This window comes from Haemaphysalis longicornis, unplaced genomic scaffold (assembly GCF_048455015.1).
Source record: "Haemaphysalis longicornis isolate Haplotype H1 unplaced genomic scaffold, Haemaphysalis longicornis Haplotype H1 scaffold_12, whole genome shotgun sequence".
NCBI classification, from domain to species: domain Eukaryota; kingdom Metazoa; phylum Arthropoda; class Arachnida; order Ixodida; family Ixodidae; genus Haemaphysalis; species Haemaphysalis longicornis.
This window is the reverse complement of record NW_027526225.1, coordinates 55,528,366-55,555,960: the sequence shown is the minus strand read 5'-3', so window position 1 is coordinate 55,555,960 and position 27,595 is coordinate 55,528,366. Positions and strand designations below refer to the sequence as shown.

The 27,595-nt window shown below is 49.3% G+C and overlaps 1 protein-coding gene across 1 annotated transcript in view; it reads right to left on the bottom strand.

Moving 5' to 3' along the window:
- Positions 1-27,595, bottom strand: part of Ptp69d (Protein tyrosine phosphatase 69D) — a 240,169-nt gene that overhangs the window by 25,044 nt on the left and 187,530 nt on the right. The window contains exons 3-12 of the mRNA XM_077692251.1: positions 17,388-17,623; positions 16,094-16,223; positions 10,571-10,864; positions 8,993-9,228; positions 7,516-7,585; positions 6,580-6,701; positions 5,708-5,927; positions 4,674-4,782; positions 3,990-4,136; positions 1,557-1,840 (exon numbers count right to left, since the gene is read on the bottom strand). Coding sequence (XP_077548377.1) covers positions 1,557-1,840; positions 3,990-4,136; positions 4,674-4,782; positions 5,708-5,927; positions 6,580-6,701; positions 7,516-7,585; positions 8,993-9,228; positions 10,571-10,864; positions 16,094-16,223; positions 17,388-17,623 — 1,848 coding nt within the window. The remainder of the gene's footprint in view (positions 1-1,556; positions 1,841-3,989; positions 4,137-4,673; positions 4,783-5,707; positions 5,928-6,579; positions 6,702-7,515; positions 7,586-8,992; positions 9,229-10,570; positions 10,865-16,093; positions 16,224-17,387; positions 17,624-27,595) is intronic.

Here is a 27,595-nt window from a genome sequence, read left to right as displayed (position 1 = left end):
AAAATAGAAAACCCAATAATAATATCGAATTGTGAACGCTGCACCCTTACGGCATCTTTTCTAATTTATTTAACACTGAAAATATTATTTTGTAATCCCAGACTTCGTTGTACGAACTAGCTTAGAGCCACGGCAAGTTTCTCAAATAAGCTAGATGACGGTTAATTGCAACCCCCCCCCCCCCCCCCTGCTTTACAATCCCCTACGCGCACGTTCCCCACGATCGTAATTTAGGTAACCTTGATATGGTTGGTCACTTAGTTAGCTTTTCCCATTAAATTTCACTTCGCGTACATCAGTTATTATTATTCGCGTGCAATAGCAACCGATCCCGCTATCGGTCGCTGCCCGAACACGTCGCGCCAATGCAGCGCGCGCCGCAACTTCTGGCGAGTCGGTCATTCCATTCCCGAAGCTCGCAAGCACGCTGTGCAACACAGCAATAACTCAGCGTTTTATAACATCGCAATGCTCACAATGCGTCCAAAAGTTCGCTTCACGAACCGCAATTGTAGGCGCACGCACCGCGCTTCCCACTCAAGGACAGACCACGGCGATGTCGCGGGCACGTTTTCGATGCGTCTTTCGAGCCGCGCACTTCCCTATCTGGCGCACGATCTCAACATTATCGCCGCGATAACAGTAATGTCACTGTTCAGTACCGCAACAGATAAAACGAGTAACTGCTACCGAGTCGACCGGGAAACCTTGAAAACATCGGGAGCGCAGTGCGCGTAAAATGCGCAGTAGCCCGGCGGCCATGTTTTTGCTGGCATGGCGGCGCCCAATCAGGAGAGTCGTATCTAAAAACGCGGCCGGACAGCCAATCGCGTGTTACCATCTATCGGTTGCTTCGTTTCACTATCTTTCTCTTTCTGCCGTTTGTGCGTTTGTGAGCGAGCGATGACAAAAGGAGCGACCGGAAAACGAAAGTTAAAGAGTCGGCCGATCTAACGCGACCAAGATGGCGGCGCCCGGTAGCGTCGTTCCGGAGATACAGCGCTGCGAAAATTGCCGTGTTTTCGTCATTTTGAGGAAATATTTTGCCACCTCAGTTGATATAAATATTTTTCTTACGCACTTCGCGATCGTTTGCGGCGGGGAAACTTTGTGAACGCATAGAATATAAAACGTGCAATCCGAAAATGTGGGTTCCGAAAAAACGATTTTTTGGTCACTTTTCGAAATGTGATCCCCGCGTCCCCCCTTAAACCAATTAAGGAGCCCACCAATAACAGCACATGACCATGCTGTTGCTAATATACTAAGAATCTACGTGGGTCCAGGAGGTCGGGGGGACGTGTCACATAAATGCATCAGCTGCTCTGATATGCAATACACCAAACTTTTTTTAGCCACTTTCACTGCTAAACACAAATTCTAAAGAGGTGTATAAGAAGGTGTAAAGCCTCTGGGGCTTTTCATTAGTGGCATTTTCCCGCATGACGAAAGTGTGACATGTCAAGCATTACAGATGAATGGACAGCTTTCCTCGTTGTTCACACAGAAATGCTTACTACACAACTAAAACGTTAACACAAAGCATGATCCCATACCTGTTTCCACAGGGGCAAAGTAAGGACTCTGCTGAGAGAGCAGGTTTCCATTGGCCCCTCTGACGTGGACTTGAACAAAGCCCGTGTAATTTGTGTTGGCCGCGAGCGTTCCGTCGCGCACATATTCGACCTCCACTGCGGGTGTCGGCGCCTCGGTGATGTTGGCCGCCTCCCCGGATGCCCGACGCATCATCCGCGACTGCTCCGTCGTGCTCCGCACGGAGTCGGCGGAGCAAACGTGATTCCGTTCATCTCCGAGAATCACCTCTTCCACAAACTCGTCACTTGGAAGAAAAAAAAAAAAAACAGGGATGAGAACACACAGTTAGGATATGGTGACGACGCTTCAACCAAGAAATATAGGAACGTCTTGACAAGACTAGTGCTAAGAAAATTCGGCACTTTTGTTTCCCTTGCTTCCAAGGCACCATTCATGTCAAGCTGCCAATCAATGAAGTAACTGAGGCGAACTTATTCACAAACGCAAGAACTTTCTGTTGCAGGTGGTATGCGACGAAATCTCATTAAAGGTAAGAGATAAAGGTACAGGAAAAACTTGCTCTGTGACAAACACTGTTTGTTTAAAGCTGTATTTGTTTTCAGTTCCTATAGTTTGAAAAAGAAGTAGCTTTGACGGCTGTGGTTTTACCAAAAATGGAGATGTCGTTGGCGCAACGTACGTCCTGCCACCGTTTGGGCATCAGCACAGTCACAATAAATGCATTGCATAAGTTAGCCAGTATACTATGACTAGTATACTATGATTGCAAGAATTTTGCACAAGGCTGATTAGTAGTGATTTGGATTTTAGCCCCTGCAATGAGTGAGCGGGAAAGGTGAGGTGCCTCTGCACAGATGCACACGCAATGTGCACTAAGAAACAAGATTCAGTATTGATGTGAAGCTAATAGAAATAACCCAGCGCACACCAGTTTAGAAGGTTTTGTTTAACATGTCCTTGTGTATCCCCAGCCACTTTGCATCTAAGCTCTACAATGAGGCACAGGCTTGGTGACAGATTAGCAACTGTGCAACATCAATGAATGCCTGGAAGGCTGTCAAACCTTCCTAATCCTGCAAACGTCAGATGCGTACTGTGCTACTCTACAGACTCCCTCAACGTTTAGAGCAGTGGTTGCTATTATTACTAACATGTTTGTTTGAAAGGCATGGCCGATTTTGGCCTAGGTGCCAAAATGCGGGTAAAAAAAAATTGGCTCCAATCCACGCTGTGAAGGTGGCTGGACTGCGAAGCTGTAAACAACACAACACCCAAAATGATTACCCATGCGATGTCACTTGAATTCAGACACATGGTTCTACCAAGAGTGAATCCAGAGACTCTGGCAGCCGTTACCTGGGTTTCGTCTGTGTAACCGAGTGACTGAACGCAGCAGCGATGGCAAAAAGAAATCAGACAGGAGCATCTGGCAAAGGGTGAGGAGGAGGGTGGCGTGCGCGGCTATGGCGCCATCTCTCTCACTGCCTCTCCCTTATTCTTGTTTCATGCGTCGCCGTCAAAAAGCGCCCTCCCCGCGCCCTCCCCTCCCCAGATGCAGTTCCGTTCACCGCCAATCCAAGCCATGTGAACACCGCTATAATACATCATGCTGTTTGCACTTTACACGAGGGCTTTGAATGAGCTCTACCCCTGTGCTTGTGTGGGCATGTAGCTTAGTTGGTAGCTTAGTGGGGGCGTAGCTTAATCTCCTCGTGTGGGCGTAGCTTAGTAGGTAAGATGACAGGCTGTGGCTGTGTTTCTATATTTGGGTCCAGGTTCTTTACGTGGCGGTGGCAGTAATTTCTTTCATTCAAGCCTGGCGTTTTCTGCTGATGCAAACATGAAAATTTTCTTGGCTGGTAGAGGTATACAGCTTTGCAGTAAGTAAAAAATGAAATATGGGCAAGTTCTGTTTTTCAAGCAGGCTAAAAGTAAGGCTAGCACCCCAAATATGTTTGGCAGAGCTTGTGAAGTAGTGAAGGGTCACCAGGACCCCACGAAAAGTGGAAAGAGGTGAGCTAGCATTGTGATTTACAGACGTTGTCACGAGCAATTTTTTGTGCGTGACCCAGATGTTGCCAATATGAATTTACATCCTTGCTTTTTGCCTTTGTATGGCTTTTTTGCCGCTACTTCCGGGTTATGGGAAGCAAAAATATAGAAAATAGATATATGCTCTGCAGCAAAGCCTTAACCTTTTGTACTGCCACGTTAGGCACTTCTTGGACCCTATAAACCCTCTCACAGGCGTTAGGGAGCATTCACGGACCTTTAATTCGAGATTGACCTCTGCTAAGTCCCTTTCTGGACACCGGGGCATTTACGTACTTTGGCTTCAGATCACCACAACGATAAAGATGAAAGTTTTGGCCGACAACAGACTTCCACAAGGGGCGGTTTCTACTTCACTGTCCATCTCAAAGCAACCCTACCTGCTGATGGCCTCCGCAATGTAAGCACCGTTGGTGCTCACACGGTGAACTTCGTGGTAAGTGGTGATGCTCAGCTGCCGTTGGTCCTTGGGCAGTGACTCCAGTGTCTCACCTCGGGCAAGCTTCACCACAATCACCCGATAGCAGCTGGGTAAGAGGAACACAGAAAAAGAAGCAATGATAATAGAAGACACGGCCCAGGGCACAGATCAAAAGCAGGGAGAGGGGATTTGAGCTCGTAGAATTCGCTTGTAAAATAGGTTTTACTTGGTGTTATGCTGTATGATCAACAGATGGCTTCTGTTTCATCCATGCCTACACCAACACACTACACATATTCACCACACACAGCAGAGAGCAGAGACAGTCGAACGAGGCAGTACAGTGCTGGGAACGTTTCTGCAAGCTGAAAAATGCGCCCTCTCCTCTTTCTTGCTGGCTTGGCATTCTTTCACTCAGGTTAGCTTCATACACAGGACCGGCCTTTCACAAGTGCGCTAAAATACAGTTTTTTGAAGCACACACAAACATTGTGGCATCTTTGGACATGCAAGACGTGCTTTTCAATGGATCTAAAGGATAAATCCCAAGAGCCCGCACCCCATAGTATAATTCTAATGTTCACTATGATAGGAACATTGCAGTCTCTACGAATGTTTTGCTGCTCCCATTCGCAGCACTTACAGAATGTTGCCGTTTCGCTCGGAGACACGCTTGAGATGAAGCTTGAGCTGCCTGTGCCTTTTCTCGCGCTCCATTTTCTGCAAGTTGAACTTGGGAAGCTGGGCCGGCCCTGCAAGGAAAGCAAAGTGAGGAGGAGTGACCCAAAACTCGTCGCAATAATCAGGTCAAATGCGCGTGCATTACAACCAGCCATAAAATGAATAGGCCCAGGTTTTGCGCACCTTGTAAGCATACAAGGCCAAATCGTTGTTGTGATGTTAGTATATGAATCTTCATGTTATGATCAAACATGAAGGTTAATCATAAGCCTGCCATAAGCACCCGAGATATTCTTCTGGTAATGCGGCTCTCACAACTAAACTGCAAGAACACACCAACGCAAACAAGATACAGCCTGAACACGAACTTGAACACTGTCTACACATGTTTTCTACTTTGGCCTGTGTCTTTTACCATCAAGAGTGTTCGTGCACTATCCATTAAACTTATTTCTGGGGCCACATGTCTTCATAAATCCGATGCACGCTTCCTTGAAATTCACAAAAAAATCAACACATCTCTGCAGTTTATGAAACAGGCTAACCCCCTTTCAACACCCAACTTTCAAGCAACGCTGCTTGTTCTGCTAAATTTTGAAATTTAGTGTGCTAAGGCTGCACTTTGATTGTGAAATGCACTGCGATGAATGGCTCTCAGTTAACTGGAGCCACTTAGCTGGGTATCTTTGTAACATGCACCCAATGTTGGCATAAAAGGATGTTTCTATATTTCTCCAATGCAAAAACTAGGTCCACATTGCTGGAAATCAAAACCAAGAGATCGAGAGCAGTAGAAACATGCCTTAGTTACTGCTTTGTGCTTCTATTAGTGCTCTATACTTCCCCCAGGGCTACCAATTTCATCCAACATTTTTGAGGAAAGGACTGAATAAAAGCTCTGCAGTCAGTATAAATCAAACAATTCCATTTGTTTGGTTGCATGCAAAAATGTTTCACAGAAAGTGAACGGAAAAAATAAATGTAGCTGGTGGGTACCTATGGGCGGAGAGGTGCATGTTGCGGTGGCCGTCACACCACTCAGGTTTCCGCAGCCGGCCTTGTTGACAGTGCAAATGCGCACCGTGTAGTTGGTGTTGGCCTTGATGGTGATGGTGTACTTGAGAGTGGTCGAGTTCACCTCGTGCGCCTCCTTGAGCCGGTCGGTGTCAAAGGCACCCGTCTCCCGTCGGAAGAAGGCGTTGCCTTCCAGAAGAACCTGGGTGCAGGGCAAGAAGAGAATAAAGTGATGTCACCCTTCCTCGTTTCTACAACGCTCTGCACTTTTCTCATTCCTGAAATTCTTTCTTATGTACAAATAAAAGCATGCATAAATGCACAGAGAGAGAAAGAGAGAGAGAGAGAGACAGAGAGAGAGAGAGAGAGAGAGAGAGAGAGAGAGAGAGAGAGAGAGAGAGAGAGAGAGAGAGAGAGAGAGAGAGAGAGAGAGAGAGAGAGAGAGAGAGAGAGAGAGAGAGAGAGAGAGAGAGACATACTTTTCCTAAAATGACCCCCTCTCCCACTCTTTTCGTACCACAATTTCCCTTATGCGTTTCATGCGCTTGTAGTTGCCACATGCCCAGGAATTGCGCTCAAGTAGACATCAAAATGATTATAAAGTGAGAGCCTAGTGCACACAGAAAAATAAGGGAGACGAGGCAGAATTACAAGCACGCTAAAAAGACAGTTTTTAAGACACTGAAAGCTACACAGCTGTGTGTGCTTGATGCTTCAGCACAGGCTTGTGTCAGCAGAAATGAAAATATCAAAAAGGGCTAAATTATGACAGTCAGCTTTGTGGGGGGAGACAAAAGTCATGCAAACTGTGATCAAAAGAAGGTCATGCAACAGAGAGAGGCCCTTCAACTCACCTTGTAACCAATGATGGTGCCACGGGCATCCTCAGGGGGGTGCCACGTGATGACACCGTACGTCATATTCATTTCCGTGTTCGCAAAGCAGTGCATCGTCACGTTCTGAGGAGCACCGGCCACTGTCAAAAGGAAGGTCACTTACTTGGTAAGAAAGATAAGATAAGGAGAATTACAGGTGTTTGATAAAAAGGACAAAAAAAAAGTGTCATTCATTTCATAGAGAAGGTGATGAGAAATATGGACTTTGTTGGGTAAGGTAAGAGTGAGATTTGTTTGATCAGACGAGATGTGAAACCGGAATTTGTTTGGTAAGACAGATAACATAACAAAAAGAAGCTTTTGATGGTGACAAAGATAAGATAAAAAGACTTGCATGTATTTCACTAAGACCTAAAGTAATCAACACTGGCATTCAATTGATAGGAAAGGTGAAAGGTACGGTTTTGTGTAATAAGATAAGCCTCCATTTGATGAAGATAAGCCAAGATTAGAATTTGTTTGGAAAGAAAATAAGAAATTTAAAAAGTCCACATGTGATAAGTTATTTGATAAGGAAGGTAAAAAGATTGGCTTATGTTTTATAACAAGGATAAGATAACAGAGATAAGAGATCTTGGCATGTTTCTGATCAGTGTATAAGAAACAAAGATCATTACATCCAATAAAAAATGGTTGATAAGACAGATAAATAATTGGCATATTTTATAAAAAGATAAGATAAGAAAGATACAGGAAATTGGCATTTTTGATCTGTTCAGGCAAAAAGTATTGGACATTGACAAGTGATAAGATAAGAAGGATAATGGAGATAGGCATTTTTGCTGATCTATGTGTGCACACCCTTTCTGGCACTGCATAGCTCTGATATTGCTTTGATGTGATTAGCAATCTCCATAAATTAACTACTGAGAGGAGCAAACAAACGAGACTTACTCCCGTCAGCTGTGCTCACGTCGAGTTGCTCAGACCAGTTTCCGCAGCCAATGACGTTGCATGCCCGCATCTGACGTTTGAGTAAACACATTGAGCACATTAAGGGCGCTTTTCGACAGATTGAACATGCACATGTAAAAGACTCCAATGACACTCATATTAGGTCAGAAAGCAGGCTAAAAGCACTGGTTAGCTTCTGACTACATTGCAATAACAATAAGCACACATCCTACTTTGTATAGACATTTAAAATGAAATGAAAGTCTCATGTGATCCGCTGTATTTTCTTTTTTGGCAAACAATGTTCAAATGAAATGTTTTTGAGGAGTAACATTATTTTTTGAAGTTGGAGTGCCACAGTTTAGTAATAAGCACCAAGACAAAGTATTACGATAAGCTCATCCTACGCCTGTGTAGTGTGCTCCACAAAAAAGTACGTGAAATCCAGTGCTTCGTTGCTGAAGAGAGTAGATGGAAACACACAGAAAATGATTCCTTAAAAAAATAGAGCACCATTTCTTCGTACCTAACCAGCAGAAACCTCAAACTGTTTTCTGGATTACATGGAAAATTAAGGTTGTTCACATAACGCAACTTATTCTCTGCAAAATGTTGCAGGAGGAGAAACTGAGAGTACAGGATGGCTTCAGCGATTGGGGAATCGGATACCATGAGGCCTGTACTTCCCGCTCAGACAAGATGAGACAGCCGCATTTCACCTGACACAAAGAGCGCCACACAAGAGGAACAAGCTTCCTGGCACTCATACCTGCCAGGTTTGCCAAGATGGCATTAGGGAGATCTTACCGAGAAGGGGAAGGGGGAAGGGGGGGGGGTAGTAGCAACAACAGAATGGGTAACTTTAAACATATTTTTTTATTTACTTACAAAGTAGCAGGAAATGAACTGTTTCTTCATCCAAACTACCAACAAGCTACACCACTCAAATGCTCGACGTGGCTGACGCTGCCCTTTTCAGAAAGTCCTGAAAATAGTACTGCCAAGCGCAATACAAAACAGCAGGAACTGAACTGTTTGTTATTTCGTCTAAACTAACAACAAGCTACACCACTGGAGACTTGCTAAATCTTCAGAACGGCCGTCCAGAACAGCCGTGCTCGTGTGTAAACGAAAGCGGCAGCGGCGCTGCGTTTCTATAAACAGTAAACTAACAATGGGATGAACAGGTTCGCCGTCTGCGCATGGCCAACTACGCTTTTTTAACACTTCAATGATAATGTTGCCAATTAGTGTCGGGTTAGATTGTCAGGTATACTAGCCCGCACATTTTGGCCAGACTGGGGAAAAAGATTTGGCCAAACGCGGGTGCGTTTTCGGGAGATTTTTGTTTCGGTCGTACAATCGTACCAAACCATGAAAATTCGGGAGTCTCCCGGAAAATTCGGAAAACCTGGCAGGTATGTGGCACTGTTGGCCAGCCGGAACAAGGATGAAAAGAGCCATGACAACTGCTCACCTGAAAGACGTACTGCTCCCCGGGAGTGAGGCCCACATAGACATACATGTGCTTGAGCCGGTTCTGGGGCTCGGCCGAGAGGGTCGTCTGGTTCCGGTGGGTCTGGCCGGGCCGGAAGAGCTCCAGGTTGTACTGGCTGATGTTGGCCCCGTTGTCGTGGCTGGGCCTCCGCCAAGCAAACACCAGCGTCTCGTTGGTCGTGGCCAGCAGGTGCACCTGGCTGATCTTGGGCGGCACTGGATAGGGACAGGCAACGGGGCCAATGAAGACAGAATGCAAGTTTGGTTCATTAGAAAGATTACCCTGTCCCGATAACAATCACACCAGTTTTATTACAAACGTCAAACAAAGATATTAAACATGATGCAATGGCAAATCCTCCGCCACTTCCCAGCAACTTTTCTTTGACGTCACAGCCTCTTGTCGGTGCGATTAGTGGTCGCCAAACTGACCCGCCGCTAAGACACATGACTGTACGATTGTGGTGGGGCCTCTAGCTCTGTTTGATCACATCACTTGAATGGTAACGTGTAGTTCATGCACTGAAAGTTGTTAGTGCTGGCCTGTATGGTGTCACCGCTGCCCGGCACTTCACCATAGCAGGAAATTTGAAAGTTTTTCAATACTCCTTGCATTTTTTTCGATTAAATGAATTCCTTTCATGCGTGAAATGAAGATGAGTGAGCTACCAAAGGCTACCAGTTATTTCTCTTTCACATCTCCAATCCCCCGCCTAGTTGTCTACATACATGTGTGTTTTGAGTATTCCCCCCTCACCATATCTGGTGATCACGGGGCAAGCAAAACAAAACTCCATGCAAGTTTAATTTATTAACACCTGAAACACAATTTTACAAATCCAAATCTTGTGCATTTCCCTATTTAATGAGCAGGCTCTAGAGGATCCTTCCCTAAGAATCCCATTCCAAGGACACGTTCAACATAAGAAATAAGAAAAAAAAATCAAACGAGACACACTTACCCCAATGGGCCCCAGTTTAAAAATATCAAAGCAGTTCCACTCAACGTAAAAGCTGTCCAATTGCGCAGCAGTAATTCGCCAGAGGGGCTGTGGCGCCCTCTTTTGACTAGTTTCAATATCAGCCTGCCGTTGATGGCAAAAGTAGTCAAGAGAGGGCGCCGCAGTCCCTGAAAGGGACAATAAAAAGATTTTGGGATAATTTTATATTATAGTGTTTATATTTATCGTGTTTATCATGCTTATATTTATATTCTGCTATATTCTAATTTCATATTATATTTGCGGCATAGCAACGGCAGTTTCGTGGCAACGGCGCAGCCCAAAGATCACCTTCAACCCTTTGCATATGAGTATGTGTGCTTCTGTGGCGCCATGGAATAGACATAGGCTTGGTAACGCCAGAAACCCGGGTAGGTTCGATCCAGACCAGGAGAAGCGGTGATCTATTCGAAGCCTCTGTCAGGGTGCGTGACGCGTGACTACGGTGGCTAGATACCGTTACGCCGGAGTCCAGACGAGCCAGGACTACAAGCCGGGCCCCCAAGGTGCTCCGCACTTAAAAAGAGCTGAAATGGAGAGCACAGGAGCGCGCATACCGTCGGGCGGCATGGTGATGTTTCGGGACTCCCAGGGCCCGTTTCCGACCGAGTTGACGGCGGCGAGGCGGAAGCCGTAGGTGGCGCCGGGCGCCAGGTAGTGGACGAGGTAGGAGGTCATGTTGGGCGGCACGGCGTTGTGCACGTCCAGCCAGTCGGCCTCGGTCGAGTAGTTCCGCACCTGCAGGTGGTAGCGCGACACGGGCTGGTTGCCCGAGTGGCGCACGCGCCAGCTCAGGCGCGCCGTGCGGGCGTCCTCGGCCTTCAGCGACGACAGGTTCACTTCGGGGGGCTCTGCGTGGCACGAAGGGGGAAGAGCGCAGAATTAAACCCCGCAGTTCCCCGGCCTGTACGGAGAAGTCACAGCCGCACCTTACAGAAGGGCTGAAATTGACATCATCATCATGGTCGTCGTCGTCGTCATTGTAGTCATCATCATCAATCATAATCTATCTGTATCTATCCATATTTATCTCTCTGTCTCTAAAAATATATCTAAATCCATGTTCATATATCTGTGTGGACTACCGGACTAGGATATCCAGCCACCGCCACCAGTCGCACTCCACGCGCAATAATAAAAAAAAGTTTTCCAATCCAATCTATATGCAACTATCTATCTGCATTTCTCCCCCCAATCTCTATACATCTATCTATACCTATCTTTCTATCTGCCTGCCTCTCTACATCTATATCTATCTGTATGTCTACAAATCTATGTCTATATTTATCTATCTGTATATCTACATATCTATGTCTGTATTTTTACCCATCTGCGTCATTATATCTGCATCTGTATCTATAACCCCTCTGTACATCTATCTCTCTATCTGTCTGCCTGTCTGTTATTTTATCGCTGTTTGTACCACCCCCTCCCCGAGGAAAATGTCACGAGCTTACGCGATAACACACCTACTTAGAATAAAGAAATCGATCAATTGATTTGATCAATTATGAGGTTTAACGCGCCGACGCAACGCAGGCGATGAGGCGCGCCGTAGTGGAGGGCTCTGGATTGATTTTGACCCCCTTCAGGGGATCTTTAACGTGCGCCGAAATCTCGAACACACGGAAGTTTTCGCTTTCCGAAGAAATAATTCGAGAAATGCCAACTTTTCCTCACCGGATATTTTCACCGCCGTTCTTGCGTCAATTGTTTGGTAAGCTACTTCGTTTCAAAAAACAGTTCAGGATACTAGTAAGCCCCTCGATACACGAGTCCAAAACGCGGCGTCCGGTCGAAGAGCGCGCTTACCCTCAGACGCCACCACTTTCAAATACCCCGCAAAAGCAGGTTGAACGAAGACCCTAAACTTGACGAGACAGATATCTGACACTCCGGGCAAGCCTCAACTGTAAGTTGGCTCACCGTAGGACACCCCTACCCAGTCAAAGAAAAAAAAAAAACAGCAAACCAAAAGTAAGGGTTACGTTTTGGTACAAAAAGCTCTCATTTGGAGAAGCGATTTCGCCGACATCTTCACCCTAGTTCCCCACTCTGCCTCAGCCCAAGCTGTGTCGCAATGCTCAAAGCACCTGAAGCGAAAATGTGAACTTACGCCTTTGGACGCAAACAAAAGCGGGGACGGGAAGGGGAGGGGGGGGGGGGGGGGGGGGGGGGGGGGGCAAGAAACAATAAAAATTCTTCGCAAACATCACAGTGCTGCACTAAGCGCGACATGTTGAGACATACACCGAACATGAAAGCCCGCGAGCACACCAGCTGACAATCTTCAGAAGCCAGGGCGCTTTACGCAGCGGCGTCTGCAGCGAAATAAAACAGGCCGCTCAGAGAGCCTTTCCGTTGTTGCTCAAGAAAGGATCGCGATGCCCAGGGCACTGCGTTCTTTTCTTTCTTTCTTTTCAGACTGACGGCTACGCCTAATCCACTCATTTCCACCGCACCTCCCGGGAGACGAGTCAGAGCATCCGCTGGAACTGCTCCGCGTATCGCAAGAGCAGCGGGCAGCAACGCGTTACATAAAGAGGTCGTTTCCTCAGTGGCTTTTGCGGCCAGACCACGTCTCCGTTCGCACTGTTCCGCTCTGCCTTCTGTCTCTAAGCCACTTCCCTGCTTGCTTGGCATGCCCGTACCTATTTCGTTTTGGCTGTTGTTTTTAGCGCTGTTATCGTTTCGTCCATCTGGTAGGAGGAAGCTACCGTGACTTAATATTTCCCCTCTCCTTCCTTCCGTAGAAGAGAGAGGAGGAGGATTTCGGCGCCGTCTGCGTGTTCTGGGATTTGAGCAGCAGTCGAGATGGCGGTGCATACTCCCGGAAGCCGCAGTGGGTCGGCTTTATGGGGCGCGAACGCTGCCAAAGCGACGGCATTCCGGGAATGTTGGGGTTGCCGAGAAGCCTGCCGAAGTGTAGCAGTCGCACTGATTTCCGCACGCTATTTGCCTCTCCTTGCTATTCGTTGCCTGCGAAGGGTGCTTCGCCGCAACATCAGACACCGTGAGGCGAAGCCCAACTTGATGTTTGCAGGGGGAGGAATGAGTGTCGACCGTGGTCGTCGGCGCTGCTATATGCAGAGAGCACTGGGCGGTTAAGCTCGGTTTGCAAGAGGGAATGTTTATGAGCGGAAATTTGCCGGAATTCGGGACGAACTTTTTCCGCGCGCCGAGCGAAAGCGCCGAGAACTCTATGAGTGTGGATTTTTGCAGCGTGCCAGCTTAGTCGCTTGGTCCACCACAAGGTGAATAACATAAAAATGACACGAATTTAAAGAGCCGATCTCGAGAGATTCCCTAATATTCCCTGCCCGAAGCCACAGATGCCGTGAGTAAAGTTAAAGCGGGAACTGGCCGCGTATCTACTCACTTTGCCGCAAATATCGCCCAAAATACGATAGTCTTTCGACGACGCCTTTCACCGCCCCTGCCACGTATATGCCTCCATTATCTCCCCCACCCATCTGTCACGCGCTCTCCCCCCCCCCCCCCCCCCGGTTCGCTCCAACCCCAATAAGCACTGAGGAGCGATAAGCGAATGTCAATTCAACTTTCGCGCAATCCAGCGCTCGAACGCCATCTATTGGGACCTTTTGTCACTGTTTAACTTGAAACGAGCCACGTAGTCCAGACTCGTCGCGTGCTCTCAGTATTTTTTGCCTTAAAATATTGTTTTAAAGGCGTCTATCGCAAAAATCAAGCAGCCATGTATATTTAACTAAAAGAACTCTGCAAATACCACTTATGTCTTACCTCAAATGTGCCTAACGTTTTCTTTTTCCTGAACGGTGTTGCCAAGTATGAAGTGTGTTTCCAGATCTAGGGGTTCGAAAATCTTTTGCCGGTATAAACCTCTCGTTCAAGTATTCTATAACTCTTGGCCAGAAGGCTGAATCGAGTGACAGCCAGACAGATAGACCAAAATTTTTGGGTATAATTAGCCCAAGAAAGACTTAAAAGTCACTTTTTTTCCCACTGCGTAAGAGACCACTGATGCTGAAAGTGTCAAAAGGTGGGACAGAATAGATCTAGATCTCCCGATAAGAATAAGTATCCTAATGTGGGCGGTAAACTTGGCCTTCCTGCTCCAGGTTTCATTGCTGTTGCTAATATTGCAGCTAAAAACTCACATGAAGGCAAAGTAAATCTTGATGTCTACATTGCTGTTGCATCGAGCCTCTAGGGAAAAAAAACCTGGTTGATTGATTGTGGAGTTAAACGCGCCGACGCTACACAGGCGATGAGGCGCGCCGTAGTGGAGGGTTTCCGGAATAATTTTGACCACCTGGGGATTTTAACGTGCGTTAAAATTTCGAACACACGGGCGTTTTCGCTTTTCGCCTCTATCAGAAAAGCGGTCGTTGCGACTGGGAATCGAACCTGCGTCGTTGAGCTCAGCAGCACAATGCCTTAGTTCCTGAGCCACCGCGGGGGGTTCCAGGAGAAACCAAGAACGCTGGCCAGCATTTCATAATTAGAAAATTATACAAGTACAGAGGGTGGTGCGTGAAATGCAACAGGGTGTTTAAGAGTCGTCTGACTAGTGGGGAAAGACTCGGGGGAAGAACAGCGTCTTTGTGAGTCAGGATTCAGGCCATCAATGAAACAAACAACTCACTCTTCCTCCTGCGGACCTGAGGCTGGGCTTCTCCTCACGCTATGTGACGTTGTGGCAGAGCACCCTTCGCAGGCCACGAATAGCGCCTAGGACGACGCAAGGAGGGGCAAAATGGACATCGGTGCGTCCGCGACCGTTACATTTAGGCACGCCCCACGGCAGCGCAACATTCCCTGAATTCCGCCATTTTCAAATCGATCGCGCACCATGAAACCCCTTCACTCGGAAAGCAACACGAGATGACTCAACAGAGACGCGTCACCGCGGCATATTTAAATCCAAACACTTTCCATCCGGACTGCCTGGGACGATGAGGCGGCGCCCATACAAAATTCCGCTCCACCATCACGCGGGAAGCAAAAGTAGCAACAAGCGAAAAACGATGATTTGGTGTACCAGTCATCATTTCTACCGAAGACAACGACCATTCGCGGCCGCCAGCGCAGACATGCCCGGACAGATGTGAAGCCGTCTAGCGCAGCGCCACTTCGCCTGTTTAGCGGGTGCGAGGGGCGTGCGGCAATACGGGCGCCCCAGTTCCTTGTATATCGTTGAGACTACGGCCTGATACAACCCGATCTCGAAACGGGCTTCTTGGGACGAACGCCGCACCTGGTCCTAGTCTCCCTCCTAGTATGTTCAGCCATCGACGCTGTTAGTCCTCGGAGTAATCCTAGATGTGAACGAATACTTCCTCGTCGAATCATTAGTTTTTCTTCACGAATTTACCTGGGCCCATGTGTCGTAACACTGACAGGTTATATGCGAGTCAAATCGAACTCTTATAATGCAACCTAACATTTTCACTGCAGACAAAGCATATCGTATACAAAATCAGAGACCATGTAACCCGGACAGTGGGGCCACCCAAAGCTTCGGACGTCCTGGAGTTTCCTTGTAATGTTTCTTTTTTCTGGTTGAACTAAAGCTAACGCGAAATAGCAGACCCTTATCAAATCATACTTCTTCATATAATCGGCGATAATTTGTTCGCGGGAATAACTTGTTCTTTCTAACAAAAAAGGAGAAGTCAACGTTAAGGAGTTAACGATTTAAGTCGCGCTAGACACCCGTCTTCTGTTTTTGACGCAGCTCTCCCCTCTGTGGTGGAGTATCATCGCAGACAACGGACACACATAAAGTGACCGGGGCAGGTAGTTTAAACCTACCGTTTAAACCATGCGCCGATGAGCGGCGATGTGCGAACACGGCGATGCACACACTGCATACGGGAGAGCATGGGCAATCCGAGAGCAAAGTGACTTCCCGTAAATGAGCACACAAACTCGTCAATGCGAGAGTACGGACTACGGACAGCTTGAGACGGGTGAACACGGCTTCACACACTGCGTACAGGAGAGTAGGAACAATCCGAGAGAGGAAGGTGCACGTTCGTCCAGAAGGATCACGCCACTGTGAATGCGCGAGAGTAGGGACAATCGGAGACGCTCACCCAGGACGAGTACATCCTGCAGCGCCATGGTCATGTTGTACTCGTTGCCCGCGTAGCAGACGTAGGTGCCATTGTCCCGCCTCTGGAGGGACTCAAGCGTCAGCTGCGCCCGGTACTGCACCTCGGACACCTGCGGCCGCCGGGAAGGCGAGGGGGGAAGAAGAAACGGTCGTCGTCTCCAGCTACCGCCTACGAACATGGACCCGCGACTGTAGTGGTGCCTGTGGCTACGTTTGGTTGCACCATTTGGGTGCAAGAATGAAGTTAAAGGGTCCATGAAGAGAAAATACAACTTTGTTTAACATTAAAGAGTTAGGCTTCAGTCCCTCACTCAACTCCATTCCGGCCACGAAAGACGTTTTTTAACCGATAAAAACACAAGAAATACTTAAGAACTTTCAAATTTCGCGCCACAGTGACGTGTTATCGGCGCGAGTGATGTCATATGGGCCAGCACTAAAACATAATTTTCAGGGGGTTAGGTGCACGTTAGCATTCAAGTGATTCGATCAAACAGAACTAGCGGCCCCACTACAATCGTCCAGTCATGTGTCCTGGCGATTGATTAGTTCGGCCGCCATCAATCGCCCAAACAAGATTCTGTGACGTCATAGAAAAGTTGCGGCAAACTGGCTAGGGAGTCGCCACAGCTCCACACGTTTTCTTTAATATCTCCGTTATTTTTTCGAAGTCTGCGATGAAATCAGTATCATTTTTATTAGGACAAAGCAGCCTTTCTAATGAACCAAACTTGTATTTTGTCTTCATGGCCCCCTTAACATTACTCTGTTTTGGTACCAGACCAATCACGTCCCTGTGTAGCGGCAAATCTGAAAACTTGCCCATGTTTGTGATTTCTTCTTGCGGGTACAAAAGCAACGTTTTTCGGGGACGGAACTGGGTTTAGCGAATTATCAAAGGCTAGTCTTTTTAGGTAAAAGGAGGATCTGCGTTGGCTTCCCCGGCCCCTGAAACGGTGACGGTCACGCCGTATTCAGCTAGGTGTGTAGTTAGCGTGCACTACTTACAAACCTGAATAGCGACGTCCCCAATGACGTCAGTGCTGACGTTGTGTAGCGCGAGACTTGAAAACTTTTTAATATTTGTGATTTTGCGTGTACAATGGCAATGTTTTTAAGGGCTGGACAGGCGGTCAGAGAGTTATCAAATAATAGTTCTTTCAGACAACAGACGCTGGCTTCACGAGCCCTTCAACGGTGATGGTCCCGACGTACTCATCGAGGTGTAGAGTAGTACCGTGCTGACCTGAGTAAGCCCGTAATACCATGCTGACCTGAGTAACGTTTGTCCTCGACAGATGGCGAGCACCAGCGGCCGGTGCATCCTCCGAGCTCGTGGCGTTGCTGGCGTGCGCGGGGTCGTCCGGGTCCTCCTGGTCGTCGCCCTCCGAGTCCCGGGCCCAGGTGAGCTTGGTGACCTTGGGGTGACCCGTGGCCAGGCATGACAGCGTCACCGTGGAGTTGACCGTTGCCTCGACCACGCTCTGCGAAACCTCCACGCTCACCGGCACTGCAGAGGGGAAACAAAAAAGAAAAAGGCGAACGGGTCAACGAGAGGGACAATTGATTGATTGATTGATTGATTGATTGATTGATTGATTGATTGATTGATTGATTGATTGATTGATTGATTGATTGATTGATTGATTGATTGATTGATTGATTGATTGATTGATTGATTGATTGATTGATTGATTGATTGATTGATTGATTGATTGATTGATTGATTGATTGATTGAACTTTACTGAAACAGCAAGCGCGATTTCTAGGCGCTCTGCTGGTGAGAGGTGTGTTTAGTCCAGGCTCTTGCTGGGAAGATTGGCCGTCTTGACGAGCACACGATGGAAACGAGAAAGTTGGGCGCACGTATCGGTGACCTCACCTCAAAGTAGCTTTTGAGCGCTACAGGCAGTAAAAACAAAATCCGAACATAAATCAATGAAGAGAACGCTAAACATAAAAAGAAGTTGGCAACGCTCAACGACGATATCAACGGATGCACCGTTAGATGTTACAGACACAACGTTTGACGACGGGTTTGGCGTTGCTCTGCGGGGCAGGCACGTTACATACTAAATCTTTAGGCACGTAAGCTCATCGGCCATGAAGTTAGGTAACGCTGAAACTCGGTCCGTTTTCGAGCAAAAGTCAAAGGAAGACCCGCTGATAAAGCTGAATAAACGCTTTTGAAAGCTCCGAAAACAGGATTTGCTCCCCGCCACGCGCGGGCTCTCATGGACGCTATCAAGCTTCCCAAATGGTTCTCCGTTGTCATTTGCGTGTAGTATACTATGAGCGAGACGATCTCGGTGCTTCACCGTGTCAGTGCAGCGCGTAGGAACGTCCCGCGTGTCCACCAAGTTCCGTGGCAAAGCCTCGCTTAAAGGGACCCTGCAAAACCATTTTAAACGTTTTCTAAATCTTAAACGCTTTCAGAACATAGTAGACAAACGAATCCAGTACTTAGATAAAGGGGTCACAACGTACCTCCACCAAGAACTACTGCTTTGTGCCCATCAGATATATACTTAGAAACTTGCTCAAGAAAATTTTCTCTGATTCCCGTTCTTGGCGTTCTTCGACCGCTGAAATTACGTCAATCCAGCCGAGTAGTGGCTGTTGGCCGGCTTTTTTTTTTTTTTTTTCAGTTCGCATTCAATGGCGACTTTAAAAAGAAAGCCAGTAAAGCAAAGCAGAAACGAAAAACGGATCTGCTGCGACGAGCGAGTCACGCAGTGCCGCTCCGTGCTGGAAATAACTCCAGCTTTCCCAGTGCTTCTAGACGCGAACGGAAGAGTGAAATTGTTTATTGGAAGCGTTGCAGAGTCCCTTTAAAAAGGGGTATAGCCATTCGTGGCTACACACCACGCCATTTTTAGAAACACCAATAAAATACAAGAATTTCTTAGACTGCGCAAGGCACGCGCAGTTCGGTCGCCCTGTCGGCTGCGCCAATCATGATGCCGCTATCCCATGGAAGCGTTCCGTGAGTCGGCAATGTTCCGCGGCGAGGCCGTACTAAGAAAAAAAAAAAAAGCCGTAGTCATGCGTGAACGTAAACCTCTTAATTTAATAAATCATCGATAATATGCGACAATTTCCAGAATTATGCTGCGCATGCGCAGTTTGGTCATCCTTTCGGCTGCACCAATCACAGCGCCGCTGGCATGGTCGCACGATAGAAATGCTTATTCCGAGGGGCCTCCAAGGCAAACATACGTGCGGTGAATGTGCGGAGATGAGTTTGTCAGGCGGAATTCCACCTAGGGAATTTATAGATAATGTTTCGTACTTCACTAATAACGTCGCTGGCTGACGTTGCGTAGCGGGAAATTTTAAAGAATTGTTTTTGTAATGTTTTTTGTGCGTGTGAAAACGTCTTTCCAGGTCAGGATGGAGTTAGTTAGCCCAGTTACCAAAAGCTGGTGGTTCGAAATAAAACAAGGAGGCATGCTGTTTCTATGGCCTCCTTAAGTCACATATGTCTCTTCGATGAACACACATAAACGTTACACTGTATCCCCCCCCCCTCCCCATCACGCGTATGCCAGCCCATCACCTATTACAGGCAGTTGTACGATTATAGGGTGACCTTCCAGAGCACTCAGTTTCATGCTACGTATGGGGTCAGATGAACCGTTACGGTCAGGTAAGTAAAAACAGAGGCTAGCGGTACGTTTATGGCCCTCTAGCTAGTAAGCTGGACGGAAACCAGCCACACAAAAACGCCACTTAAAGTGATAACGGGCACTTATCGAATTTCGGTACTGTAGATCTTACTCTGCGCGAGGCTGGATCCCCGCGGGCATTGCTACATTGTGACCCTGAGGAATGGTGGTGGTGAAAACATTTATTGATCATTTGTTAGCCGAATAGCAGCCTCTATGAGTGGGGTCCTCAGTCCAGGACTCCAATGGCGGACGCTATCCGGCGGGCCCGCTCGATCAGCCGTTGTTGGTCTTGCGGGGCAGTGCTGGACAGAGCAGCCTCCCAAGAGGAGAGGGTGGGGATGCGTATAGGGGTGAGCCCGTCTGGTGGACGCGGACACTCCCATACAGAGTGGTAGAGGGTGGGAGTGGGGCTCTGGCAAGCCGGGCAGTTGCCAGCGTATTGGGTGGGGTAGAAGAGGTGTTTGTGGTGTAAGTTTGGGAACGTGTGTGTCTGGAGCTGCCGCCATGACGTGGCGTCGGCGCGGGACAGGGAGTGGTGGGGTGGAGGTAGTGTTTTTCTTTGTGTGCGGTAGTAGGCGAGTGTGAGTGTATAGTTGAGAGGTTCGTGGGATGGGGTGATGGAAGCTGATGTCTTGGAGCCACCCCGGATCTGTCTGTCCGCTTCCTCTGACGCCCGGTGGGTCATTTCTCGGGCGAGCGCGTGTGCGTGCTCATTTCCAGGAAGGGAGGCATGGCCAGGGGTCCAGACGATACGAATGACGGGAAGCTTGGATGGATCGGAGTGTCGAAGAATGTTGTTTGCTTGGATGGAGAGGATTCCAGAAGAATATGCCCGGCAGGCGGCTTGCGAGTCTGTTATAATTGCCCAGGTTTCGTCGTCGTCAGCTTCCGCGGGTCGAGCGGTGGTGATGTGGGACACAGCCAATGCTATGGCTGTCTCCTCGGCCACCCTGATGGAATCGGTGCGTAGAGAGCAAGTTGTTTGCGCATTGCCAGCAACTGCAGAGGCCACTGCCACTTTAGCGTTGGGGTTGGCTGGATAACTGGCTGCGTCGGTGTAAATCACATGTGGGTCCTGACCGTACCGGCGGGCTAGCGCTTCGACTCGGGCGCGGCGTCGGCCCTGGTTGGTTTCCGCGTGCATGTTCTTGGGGAGCGGGGCAACTTGTAAACGTGCACGAAGGACAGGGGCGAGAGCCACAGGGTTTGGTGGGAGAGGTGACGACGGCTCGGGGTATCCCAGGCTGGCGAGCACGTGACGACCGGTGCGGGTGGTGCTAAGGCGGATAAGCTGACCAGCTCGTTGTGCCTCAATAATTTCCTCTATCGTGTTGTGGACACCCAATTGAAGGAGACGCTGTGTAGAAGTGTAGGGGGGAAGTCCCAGGGCTGCTTTGATTCCCGTCCGTAAGGCAGTGTTGAGGCGCTGGAGTTCGGAGCGCAGCAAATTGTGAAAGGGGACGTGGTAGGCAAGGCGGCTGATGAGTAAGGAATGAACTATGCGGAGGGTGTCTGCTTCCTTGAGGCCGGCGCGTCTGTTGGAGATACGACGGATCATGTGCGTGATTTGCGTGATTTGAGTTTTGAGGAGGTGAACTGTGTGCGTGGCGCGGCCGTTAGACTGTAGATGGAGTCCTAGGACTCGGACTCGGGTGACGCACGGGATCAAATTACTGGTAAGGTAAACGGATATTTCTGGCTTGGTTACTGGTCGCATACGGGGAGGCAACACAAGAAGGCCGGACTTCTCCGCTGCGCAAGACAGGCCCCCCAGAGAGGCATAGTTCAGAACTACATCTGCTGCTAGTTCAGAACTACATCTGCTGCCTCTTGCAGGGCGTCTTGTATTTGGCCGTCCGATCCGCGTGTTGCCCACATGGTCACATCGTCCGCGTACAGCGCGTGGCGAAGCCCCGGAATTGCGTTGAGTAGAGGAGGCAGCTTAGCCATGGCCACATTGAAGAGTATCGGGGATAGAACTGAGCCCTGGGGCGTTCCTCTTCCAGTCAGTTGAAAGGGTGGTGAGCGGTGCTCACCTAACCCTATGGTGGCTGTCCTATCGGCCAGAAAGGCTCTGACGTAATTGTATGTGCGTTCTCCACAATTTGATGATGCCAGATTGTCAAGAATGAGGTCGTGTGCGACGTTATCAAACGCACCTTTTAGGTCGAGTGTCAGGACGGCGCGTGTTTGGGCTCTGTTGGGATGATCCAGGATGTCGTGCTTGAGTTGGAGGAGCACATCCTGTGTGGCCAGGTGGGAGCGAAAACCGAACATTGTGTCGGGGAAAAAGTGGGTGGCTTCGAGATGTGGTTGCAGCCTAGCAAGAATTATATGTTCGAGAAGCTTGCCCAGACACGAAGTAAGTGAGATGGGGCGGAGGTTGCCAAATGAAAGAGGTTTGCCCGGTTTGGGTATCAGGATGATGTCCGCGTGCTTCCATTACTGTGGTAGAGTGCCCTTGCGCCACGCATCGTTGTAGTAAGCCGTCAACTGGGTTATGGCGTGGTCGTCCAGGTTGCGAAGTAACTTATATTGGATGCCGTCCGCTCCCGGTGCGGTGCTTTTTGAGAGGTGTTGAAGGGCCGCTCTCACTTCTGCCTCTGTGATGTCAGCATCGAGCAGGACATTCGTGTCAGAGGTGTCTGGGTAAGGCCGATACTGGGGGCGGGGACCGACGCTGATATAGCATGTTTCAGTGTAGCGAGAAGGGTATCTTTGTCAAGGTTTTTCCCTGTGGAGTAATGTACGGATGGCTTTGGTGGTTTCTGTTTTGGTCTGCTTGGGGTCGAGGAGACTGCGTAGCAGCGACCATGTCTTTGCTGTTCCAAGTGTTCCTTGTAGCTGGTTGCAGAAATTTTGCCAGTTGGCCCGTGTCAACTCTGCTGCGTAGCGTTCGGCTTCGGCGGTGAGCAAGGCGATCCGTTTACGAAGTTTCCGATTGTGCCTTTGCCCTCGCCATCGTTTGCTGAGGCTACGGCGGGCATCCAAAATATGAAGAAGGTGGCTGTCCACGTCTGGCATGTGAGCTGTTGTTTGTACGGTTCTAGTAGTGTCTGCCAGATCACTTTGAATTTGTTTAATCCACTCTGGGAGGGAAGGAAGAGGCGATTGCTCGGGGTCTCCAGTAGTTGACGTAGAGTCAGTGTCGGGTGAGCTATCGCCACTCGGTTGGGCACGACGCTTGCGGAAGGCGACCCAGTCGGTGATTGCGACCGATCGGTTGGAAACCTTGGCGCCGAAGTCCGCTATCTCAGTGAAGAGGATGCAGTGATCACTGCCGAGTGTCTCCCCAAGGTTAGACCACCTGTGGTTGCTGAGGCCACGGGTTAGAGTGAGGTCCGGACATGTATCCCGTGTAACGCTGTTACCCACGCGAGTGGGCTGGCCAGGTTCTGTAAGAACCGTAAGGTGGCACCTGGCTATTGTCAGGGCTAGCTTTCGTCCCTTGGGAGTTTCTGTCATGTAGCCCCAAGTAGGGTGTGCCGCGTTGAAGTCGCCCACTATAAGCACGGGGCTGTTGGTCCGTTTTGCTAAAGAGAGTGTGCTGTCGAAGAGGTGGTCAAATGTGTCTCGTCTGGCCTGGGGCGTACTGTAAATGTTGAGGACGTATACACTTGTTTGCTTGGAGGTATTCGGGATGATTTCTAGTAATACGTGCGGGATGTGATGGGGACTGCTTGGAGAGTGATCAATGACTGCAATCCTCTTGTCTACAAATGTCGTCACTAGAGGCGCCTGGTCGTCATTTCTGGAGTTCGAGTACGGAGAGTAGCCTGGTAGGGTGGGATCGCATCTGACTTCTTGAAGAGCAATTACGTCCGGCGAATTTGAGTGCGTGGCTATATATTGCAAAAGTGCCCCTTTCTTGCGGCGGTAGCCCCTACAATTCCATTGCCAAATGCGCAGGGGTTCGGGCGTATGACGGGTGTGTGGCTTTGGTGGTCTCGACTTGCTAGCCGTGTTGAGGGGGTGGCTGGGCGTAGTTTAGAGCATTGCCGGGACGATCCGTCGTGGGTGTGAGGCAGGGGTGGACGCGGCGTAAGTCTCGGTGGTCTCTGTCTCCTCCATGCGTGTCTGCGGGCAGAGTAAGTGGGAGAATCGGCTGGGGTTGAACTTGTTTGAGCACCTCGCGGATGGCATCAGTTACGAGGGTTCGGAGTTCGTTCTGAAGGGACTCGTGATGCGTCCGCAGCTGGCTCCGGATTTCATCAATGGTGGCGGTGTAGTGCTGTAAGGCTCGTGTGTGTTGTTGACGGAGCTCGTCGACGTCTGCCTGCAGTTTTTGTATGGTGGCCGCGAATTGGGCTTGGAGATCGGTTCGCATCGCCTGGAGCGCATCGGGTATTGGGGGTGCGTGTGTGGGTGTGGGGCACTTGCGAAGAGGCTACAAGTTTATGCATGTACGAGCCAGCAAAAGGGAAGACAAATTATACCCATGCGGCACCCCGCCTTCTCTCGTGTTTCAAGCGTATCGTTTGACGATTTGGCCCGCTGATGGGAAATTGATACTGCCGGCACGCGAGCGAGGGACTCAACGTCGCCGCATTTCGCAGCGCTCAAAGTGGACACGACAGCAGGATTTCGGAGCTAGATGTGACACGTAACATGGCCGGACCTACATGGCCGGAATCATAGGTCTGCAAAACAGAAAGAACTCACTCAAACTCAATCACAATTTTTTTCATTCACGCTGTACTCAATCATACTCAGACTCAAAAAGCTCGTCTGTTGACAAAATCACTCGTACTCACTCATCAAATACTCATTTGTAATCATACTAACTTGTACTCAAACTCATTTGTCCTCACGAGTATTCATGCTCAATCTGTACTCATGAGTACTCAATCTTCTGTACTCATAAGTACTACTCATTATACGCTCACGAGTACTACTCATTCTGCACTCATGAGTGCTCAATCTGTACTCATGAGTATTCAATTTGCATTACTCACGAATAATCAACTTATCTGCACTGTTAGCTAGGTCGTATCTCGAATGGAAGAATAAATAGAAAAAATAAAATGTTTAATTGATTAGAAAAACACAGGTTACATATATATCAGGACAGAGGAAGAAAACGTCTGACGCGGTGCACTGTCGTAGCGCGACTTACTGCGCGAAGGCACGTAGATGTGAAAGAGCGAAACGGAACGTAAGCACTCGCGTTGCGTCTGGCGTCTCCTCTTGTTTCAGTAATAAAACAACGAAGTCTAGGCTGGGTTGGGCTCAGGGGAGCTCGGGACTTGTCGGTGCGGCCATGGCCATAAACTGCGGTTTTGTGCGTGTCTTCGGGTGGCAGCTTTTGTCGTCCGTTTTCGTTTCCGAGCGCGCTGATACTCTCGTAATCGTGCTCCAAATCTGAATTGTGCCTGCCCGCAGGCACAATGAAACGTTCGCGTAGTTTGACGTCCGTTCGTATCCAGATCACTGTCCGCTCATTCACAGATGCTCGATGTTGGCGTTTGTTTTTTATTGTTCCGGAGACTAGAAACTTCGTTACGAGGGTGTTCGTCTCGTTGAGTTTCGGTGAATTTCCAATCTGCTTGATTTTATTGTGTGTGTGCCGTGGGATTGCCTTCGTCAGACCTGAACTTGACAGTGTTTACGGCGTTGCGTTAGCCGCACCGCTTTCGTCGGCGGTTGTGTTCGTGTAGCTCGTCGCGTGCTTGATGCATGTGGGGGCGTAGACGTCCGGTTTGTCCGGTGGCGAGCTGCATTGTGTAGGGATGGCATAGTTCGGCGCGTTGAGGACGTTGCTTGAATTGTCGTGTGCGTTGCGTATGGTGCGGGAGCCGTTTGGCTTTTCGTTTAGTGTGCGGTAGCGTGGCGTTTTCGTAGGGTGGCATGGCTGATCGGTCAAGGTCGTTGCGGCTCCGCGCTCGTAGTCGCAGTGGTTGTTTCGGAAGTGAAACCGTTGTGGTGGGGAACCAGGCGTGGTTCATGCCGTCCATTCGGTCCCATATTCCTTGCGTCGCAAGCGTGACTTCATCGTTAGGCATTCGATGCCTTCGTCTGGATCGGGTTCATTTGTTTGCGTTCTTGCCGTGTCCGTGTCGTCGCTCAAGCCCTCGTCTTTTGCCCGTTGTTTCGAGAATGCTTTAATCGCCATCTCTCCCATACAAGCAGGCTCCGTTCGTCCCGAGTCCGCTTGCTCGCGGTTGCGTCCTCTTGTACGAAATGGTGTTTGCCGTGGGAGTCTCGGTCGGAGCGTGGGTGCCGGGAACCTTGTTCGTTCTAGCTCGGACATGCCGCATGCGCTGGCCGAGCCGTTGCTCGTTGACGGACCTACCTGCACGAGTGTTATGTCGTTCGTCCGCTGGACATCGGGCTGGAGCAGCGGGTGTGGAGAGATCGTACGTTCCGGTAGGGTTGAACTGCGTGCGCTGGGTCTATTGTTGCTTGTGGCCGGTGATTTCTGCGGTTGTAACATTCGCTGGCCAAGTCCGCATAGCAGCAGTGGGAGCGGAGGATGTCGCGAATAGTAGTTTCCTCCGTGTGTGCTGGCTTGCGTTCCGTGCGCTGTGCATTTCGTTCGCCGTGGTCAGCTCCACTGGTTCAAGTTGGATGTCGTTCGGCGCCTCTGGTGCGTTTCGTGCGCTGTGCGTATCGTTTTATCTAGGAAACTCCCCTATAATTGCTGTGCGGTTGTTCGCCACGTATGGTGCATTTCGGCCGCCGTGCGTCTTGCTCGCTTGTCGTGGCCATATCCACCAATTCGGATGTGATGTCGTTAGTTGCGTGGACCGGCGCCGGGACAGCACGAGCGAAAAATGTACGTACTGGCTCCGTTGCGTTCCGTGCTCTCAGCGTTCCGTTCGTGTACGTCTGTACCGGAATAGCGGGTGCCAGGAACGTGGTGCCTTCTGGCTCGTGCACGCTGCGTACGTTGCGCGTCTCGTTGCTCGTTGCTGGAATGACCTGCGCGTGGGCGATGTAGCTCGTAGGCGATGTAGCAGAGCAACGTGTGTTCGTTATCTCGCCAGAAATGCACTGACCTTCGATGCGTTTCCGTAATCGTGGCGATTACCTGGGAGAGGTCCGGTGAGCACGCAATCACAATTTTGCATACGTCGTCTCGTTCATGTGCGCGCCGTCGTGCATTCTGCCTGTGTCCGGATCTCGTGCAGTCCAGGAACCATGGGAAACGTGCGGCCGGCTGTCGCCAGTTGTCTCTGAACTTTCTCGTTCATCACGCACTCTTAACAACTGACCTGACCATATTGTCAAGTTTCTTAAGATCGTTTTGTCGTACTTTGAGATAGGGCACTGCATATGTTATGCGGCTGATGACGAAGGCCTGCACTAGGCGGAGCGTTTCGCATTCCTGGAGACCCCCGTGTTTGCCTGATACTTGACCGATAATGCGGCTGATTTGTTCATACGTGGACTGAAGTTTTTTAAGGGTAATGGCGTTATTGCCTTTGTTATTACTCCCTTCTAAAACGTCCACCGAACGGTTAACACAGTTAGGGATGCATAATACCATCACTGAGCTCATAGAGGCTCAGTACACGAGTCAAATCATGCGACTGTCAATGACAAGTACTGGCAGGCAGGTCCTTGAAGATCTCCGCATCGCTCTACCCCCTACCACTGAAGACAGAGCGGACATCCCTCCCCTTTGGCGCCGCAAACTAATCGTTAAACCTCTGCCCCGTAATATGCATCCTGACCGAAACTCAGGAAGAAGGCAAGCCCGAGCAACAGCCATAACAAAACAATATGGCACCCGTAAAGGCGTGTATTATGTAGACGCAGCGGGGCCCACACCCGAGGGCATCTGTGCGGTTGCGGTCCTGCATGAGGG